The sequence below is a fragment of the Triticum urartu genome, chromosome 3, assembly GCF_003073215.2.
Source record: "Triticum urartu cultivar G1812 chromosome 3, Tu2.1, whole genome shotgun sequence".
NCBI classification, from domain to species: domain Eukaryota; kingdom Viridiplantae; phylum Streptophyta; class Magnoliopsida; order Poales; family Poaceae; genus Triticum; species Triticum urartu.
Window position 1 is genome coordinate 545,508,162 of NC_053024.1, and position 6,938 is coordinate 545,515,099.

Consider the following 6,938-nt stretch of genomic DNA (forward strand, 5'->3'; position numbering starts at 1 on the left):
GCCCGTACACCGTCATCAATCCAAACGGGGCCCCATCCGCAGTGTTCCCATGCGCCGTGATAAAAGAGTTGTGCAAATCCACATTAGGGAGATTGAATTTTGCCCCAACCCAAACGAGCAGTATCCCACCTCTCGTCCCATCCGCAGGAGATAAAGCAAACTTGTCAAATTCGGCTCCACATCACTCTTGCACAATCCTACTGTCCACCAAAGATAGCTTTGTTTCTTGGATACATGCCATGGCAACATTGTGCGCCTTTTACCATGGACCTGACCACACCTCTACGTGCTGGATTATTGAGTCCCCGCACGTTCCAAAGTAGGATGTTGTGATCCATCAAACACTTTATCTTCCAGGCTACCGGCCTGACCGCCTATGCCGTGGCCGGTGGCATCATCACGTGTTCTTTCCCTGACCGAGCAAGGATCATCAATGCCTTGATCTGCGGTGGCCACATCGGTTCATCAAAGGCTCTAGCATACCGCTCGACCCTGTCGTCTTCAGCCTCTCCGCGCTCGGGAATAGCCAGCCCCCTCTTGGACATGACTAGCAACCTAGCCTGCTTCATGATGGAGCTTCCCTCGGGGAACAAGAGCTTCTTCCCCTGCAATCTGCTGCTGCGTCTCGTTGCTGTTGCGGGCGCCCGAGCCACCTTCCTAGGACGGCGACCAGGGGGCCTAGGGTTGGGCAGCAACGGCGGTGGCACTTCCTTCGTCGCCCTGGCCAGGAAATCTGCAACGCGGGCGTCGGGCAGGCCTGCGCCAACCCGCTGTCCAGCTGGCGTAGCCTCTATGGTGGCCTGGCCCGAGAGTTGGGCCCCGCTCAAGGGCGTAACGTGGCCCATCATGTCTACCTCGGCTCCCCCAGGCCGAGCCTGGGCTGGCGCAGCCCATCCGCAAGAGTAGTGGCGGGCCCCAACGCTGCGTCGGGCATGCCCCCCCCCCCCCCCCCCCCCCCCCCATGCCGAGAGAGGCACTCCCTCGGGGCCATCCCATTGACCCGACGCAAATGAGCATCTGACGCCCCCCGATCCACATATCATAACATAACACACCTCGAAGCAAAATGAGCCTAGAAAGTAATACATGAATGTTTCTATGTTATCACATCTATGACACTATTCACTATAGAGTATGCATATTACTAGTCTAAATTACTTCATGTTATGTCGCTAGGTCATCGCTAATCACGCGATATCCCAGCTTTTTACGCTTGTTTCGCCTAACTGAAGAAATACGCTAGGAGAGTACGTATACTACTAGTGCACTGCAAAGCGCAGGTTCGGCCGTCAAGCGAAGCCTGCCGGAGTGAATCCAACCGGTTATCAGCTGTATACACTAGGTATACACTAGTACCTGCCTGCATGGAATGGTAAATGCGTGGTTGGTGACGCTGTGGACATTTTCCACTCAAAGAACAAGTCGGCGAGGAGCGAAGACACTGTTCCCATGCAACATTCAACGATCAACCTAACTAACTTGTCCCTACGCACAGGCTCAGCACACAGGCACCACGAGATCTCAAAGGCCGATCAGACCACCGACGCGCAATCAGCGAGACACCGCGAAAATCCATCGAACGTCGCCGGTCGGACGCTTCAGCTGTCCGGTCCAAGTTTGCGTCTATCGCAAGTCGCGACGTGCGCCGCCCACGAAACGCGGCCTGCCCACATACGTCGTTGCCAAGCTATATTGCCTTTGTACGTGGTCGTCCGGGACGGCTTATAAATATGTCATCCGTAACCCAGCTTGAGCAAACAACACACGACACGAAACGACCATCACCTCTCTAGTGGCTACTGGCTAGTGCGAAAGAAAGATGGCGACTAAGCTCGCAGCGCTCGTCGTCTTGGCCGCGTTCCTCGCCGGGCCGGCGGCGTGCGACGGCGCCAGCATTTGCTTCAACGGCTGGCTGAGGCTGCCCACCTACAACGCGGCGCTCTGTCGCCCCAGGCCGGACGTTCAGACGCGGCAGAGGAGACCTGCTCCCTCGGGGTCAGGACTCAGCTCCGGCTATTACAACACCAGGTGCCCTAGCGCGGAGAAGATCGTCACGGATGCCGTGAAGAAGGCCGTGGATGCGAACCCTGGCATTGGTGCCGGGCTCATCCGTCTCTTCTTCCATGACTGCTTCGTTCGGGTACACACACTGACACACCTCGTCAATTCTACTAGCTTATATACTAGCATGTTCATTATGAGGTCCTTCATGTTCATTATATTTAGGGCTGCGATGGTTCCGTCCTCCTCAACACGACCAACTCGAAGAACAGCGACACGGAGAGGGAAGGCCCTCCCAACCAGAACAGCCTCCGAGGGTTCGAGGTGATTGACGAGGCCAAGGCGGCGATCGAGGCTGCCTGCCCCGACACAGTCTCATGTGCCGACATCGTCGCCTACGCTGCCCGCGACGCGTCCTACTTCCTCAGCGACCGCAAGATCAACATCCAGATGCCGGGCGGCCGCTACGACGGCCGCGAGTCATTCTCCAACGAGACAGACCAGCTGCCTGGGCCCTTCTCTAACCTCACGGCGCTTCAGGGGAGTTTCGCGGCCAAGGGACTCACCTCCGACGAGATGGTCACGCTCTCCGGCGCGCACACCATCGGCCGCGCCCGCTGCTTGTTCTTCTCCACCCGTTTCTCTGAGATGGAACCGGCATTTGCCGCCAAGCTTAGGGCCCAGTGCAACGGCAACGACGGCACCAACGTGAACCAAGATGATGTGACCCCCAACGTCCTGGATAAGCAGTACTACCAGAACGTGGTCGACAGGAAAGTGTTGTTCACCTCAGATGCCGTGCTCAACTCGACGGAAACGATAACGCAGGTGACAGAAAACGCGAACATGACCGGGGCGTGGGAGAGGAAGTTCGAGAAAGCCATGGAGACTATGGGGAAAATCGGGGTCAAGACCATAGGCAACCAGCAAGGCGCAGAGATCAGGAAGGTATGCTGGAGAGTCAACAACTAATACGGGCCAGTAGTAATGCCTGGTAGTTGGCCGGCTCCATGTCTGGATCCCCCCATGGAGGAGATCTAACTTTGCCTAGCTGGTGCCGTTGTTGGTTTTCTCATACTAAAACTCTGTATGTGTGTGTGTTTTGGTGTATCATACTAAAACTCTGTATGTGTGTGTGTTTTGATATATTAATAAAGATATAATAATATATAAGTAACCGTGTATGTTCACGTACGGCTATTTTCATGGTTGTTTTTGTCGATTAAAAACTGACACCGAGTAGCGGGGTCCTGAGCTAAGCCTTGACAAGGAATCCGAACAATGCCGTCGTTGGTTTTCTCATACTAAAACTCTGTATATGTGTGTGGTTTTGTGGTGTGTTAATAAAGATATAATAATATTCTAGTAACTGTCAATGTTCATGTACCACTATTTTCATGGTTGTTTCTGTCGATAGCTAAGCCTCGACAGGGAATCCGAAAAGTGCATTCATTTTTTTATTTGGTCTTGACAAAATGACTGAACCAGTAAATGTTGTAATCATTTTTCTCCAATGCCACAAAACTTGATTCATTATTCGTCACAGGAAAAATCCTCTCCAGATATACCTACGTACTGTTTTAGGGATAAATATGGTCGCTTTATTGCATGATATATAAGCTACAATAGCAGTATCATTTGGCTACGCGAGTCAAGTGTGATGACCATGCTTGAGGGACAGCGAACTCTTTACAAGATTGTGATCTACTGAATTGGAAGCCCTTCCCTCGTGAGCGAAATGAACCTCTGTGAAACATCAACGACGAAACGCGATTTCTTGAAGGATCGACTTGTGCACACCCTTATTGTTAAGTAATTAGGCATAATTTTCATGATTAATTCCAGAATATTAAACATGATGATTGCAGCTACTGGCATGTGAAACTCAAGCATACTAGAAACACTAAACAACATGAACAGCAGCAACACAACATCACAAAACATGAAACTGGCAAACATGTTTAACCAACGAGATGGGACACTGCGGTTATACCGATCGTTTGCAGATGAGGTAGCCGTTGGTGCAGCGATGTTGTTGATGACAACGTTGGTGAAGACTGGTCGCAGAAGACAACGTTATAGACGGCGATGAGTCGATGAGTAAGATCGCTCGACCTGGACGGTAGGCAAGCCGTGATGAAGACAGCGAGCACTCGCGCGCGTGGTGCTTCCCAAAAATCTCATTCGCCCTCTCCCGCATAGGATCACAAAGGCGAGTGGTTCCGAAGACCTGCTCTCCCGTTCGCCGGTGCACGCCGGCGCTCGGGATGGGATGGACTACGGTGGCGGTGCAAGGAACGAGGTATGGCAAAACCTAGATTGGTTTCTGTGTGTGTTGCGGCGCCCGCGACATATCCTTATATAGCGGTTTGGAAAACCCTAACGGGTGCAACGTGGGAGGCCCATGCCGCACGCCCGAGTCGATTGCGGGAGCGACCTGAACCGACTAGACTGTGACGTGTCCGTTTAGGAGCTTCATTGTCATCCTTCTCAAGGACTATATCATGTGGTTGCTCATGTGGTTGTTTAGAATAATCATTTGATGTACTAGATCCAGCTATTATCTTAGAAGATATTCTAGCAGTGCTATGCATATATTTCATAGGAAACATATTCTAAAAAAATGTTGCATCATGAGATTCCATAATAATATTAACATGCATGTCAGGTACCTTGGATTTAACCACTAAAAATCTATAACCAACGCTACGCTGAGCATAGCGTAGAAAGATACAATGTACTGCTTTGGTCCTAGTTTACGTTTCTTCGGGATTGGAACATTGACCTTCGCTAAACATCCCAAAGTGCGCAAATATGAAAGTGATGGTTTTCTCCCAAGCCACTCCTCATAAGGTTTTTTTCTTTATTCTTGTTCAGAATTCTATTCAGGACATGACACGAAATCAAAAAAGCCTTCCCCCACCATGCCTTAGATAAACTAGCAGTGTCCAACATGGCATTCATCAAGTCGGTCAGCGTGCGGTTTTTCCTCTCAGCAACACAGTTTGATTGGGGCGAGTAGGGCGGCGTCCTCTCATGAATAATTCCATGTTCCTCACAGAATTCATAAAATATTTTGGGAAATTACTCCCCACCATGATCCGACCTAAGATATTTGATCTTTCTCTCTAATTGATTTTTCAACTTCAGCCTTATAGATTTTAAAGTAGTCTAAAGCTTCATCTTTAGTTTGCAACAAATAAACATAGCAGAACCTAGTAGCATCATCAATTAACATCATGAAATATCTCTTTCCACCTTTTGTCAACACACCATTCATCTCGCATAGATCAGAATGTATAAGTTCTAGAGGTGCCAAGTTTCTCTCCTCGGTTGCCTTCTGAGGCTTCCGAGGTTGCTTAAATTGCACACAACTAGGGTGTCGGTGTCAAAACTGGCGGATCTCGGGTAGGGGGTCCCGAACTGTGCGTCTAAGGCGGATGGTAACAGGAGGCAGGGGACACGATATTTTACCCAGGTTCGGGCCCTCTTGATGGAGGTAAAACCCTACGTCCTGCTTGATTTATTCTTGATGATATGGGTATTACAAGAGTTGATCTACCACGAGATCGGAGAGGCTAAACCCTAGAAGCTAGCCTATGATATGATTGTATGTATATGTTGCCTATCGACTAGCCTGGCCTTGGTTTATATAATGCACCAATGGCCTAGGATAACAAGAGTCCTAGCCGCATACGCCGGTGGGGAGGAGTCCTTGTCTTGATCACCAAGTCTTGTGGAATCTTCCATGTATGCGGCAGATGTCCGAACTGGCCCATGAGTATACGGCCATGGGGGTCCTCGGCCCAATCTAACAGATCGGGAGATGACGTGTTGAGTACCCCCTAGTCCAGGACACCGTCAGTAGCCCCCTGAACCGGTCTTCAAGTTAGGGACGCTCCTCGATTCTTCCGAACTATTCTTCATCTTCGGTTGTCGGTCTTGAAAACTGGTTCAACAAATCTTCTCATCTTTGATCTTGAGGATCGCCGAAATGCATTCGACAAGTTTATACATTGGGTATCCGAGGAGCCCCTTTAAGTTTCCGGCCTTTATCAATGCCTTGTTATTTTTATGCCACACCTCGGGTTTGAAGTTGTTCCTGGGAGGCAGTGCCCTCTTGCGTCCGAGCTCTAACGCCGGACTGCATTCGAGGTATTTTTTGCAGCCGAGCACCAATGCCGAACTGCTTCCGAGCTCCAACGCAGAAATGTATCCGAGCTCCAACGCCGGACTATATCCAAGATGTCATAGATCATCTTGGTCCAAAAAAGTTGAAGGAGTTTAGCCGAGCTTAATGCTGGAAATGCCCTCTATGGAGCCAGCCACTAGCGCCCGAGCTTTATGCCGGACTGCTTCCGAGTGAAGGAAATATGCCCTAGAGGCAATAATAAAGTTATTATTTATTTCCTTATATCATGATAAATGTTTATTATTCATGCTAGAATTGTATTAACCGGAAACATAATACATGTGTGAATACATAGACAAACTTAGTGTCACTAGTATGCCTCTACTTGACTAGCTCGTTAATAAAAAATGGTTATGTTTCCTAACCATGAACAAAGTGTTGTTATTTGATTAACGAGGTCACATCGTTAGTTGAATGATCTGATTGACATGACCAATTCCATTAGCTTAGCACCCGATCGTTTAGTATGTTGCTATTGCTTTCTTCATGACATATACATGTTCCTATGACTATGAGATTATGCAACTCCCGTTTGCCGGAGGAACACTTTGGGTGCTACCAAACGTCACAACGTAACTGGGTGATTATAAAGGAGAATTACAGGTGTCTCCAAAGGTAGATGTTGGGTTGGCGTATTTCGAGATTAGGATTTGTCACTCCGATTGTCGGAGAGGTATCTCTGGGCCCTCTCGGTAATGCACATCACATAAGCCTTGCAAGCATTGCAACTAATGAGGTAGTTGCG

At 49.4% G+C, this 6,938-nt stretch overlaps 1 protein-coding gene across 1 annotated transcript; it reads left to right on the forward strand.

Annotated features, from left to right (window-relative positions):
• The first annotated feature begins 1,749 nt into the window (after positions 1–1,749).
• LOC125544909 (peroxidase 2-like) lies at positions 1,750–3,174 on the forward strand. The gene is made up of 2 exons (XM_048708698.1): positions 1,750–2,140; positions 2,227–3,174. Exons 1-2 carry the CDS (start codon positions 1,820–1,822, stop codon positions 2,971–2,973), a joined length of 1,068 nt encoding a protein of 355 aa, XP_048564655.1. The 5' UTR covers positions 1,750–1,819; the 3' UTR covers positions 2,974–3,174.
• Positions 3,175–6,938: the final 3,764 nt, after the last annotated feature.

What these genes read in the sequence shown, in the direction of transcription:
- LOC125544909 (XM_048708698.1), top strand. Translation starts at nt 1,820, where the DNA reads ATGGCGACTAAGCTCGCAGCGCTCGTCGTCTTGGCCGCGTTCCTCGCC. An exon ending in TCCATGACTGCTTCGTTCGG is followed by an intron (nt 2,141 to 2,226) that starts GTACACACACTG and finishes CATTATATTTAG; the next exon opens with GGCTGCGATGGTTCCGTCCT.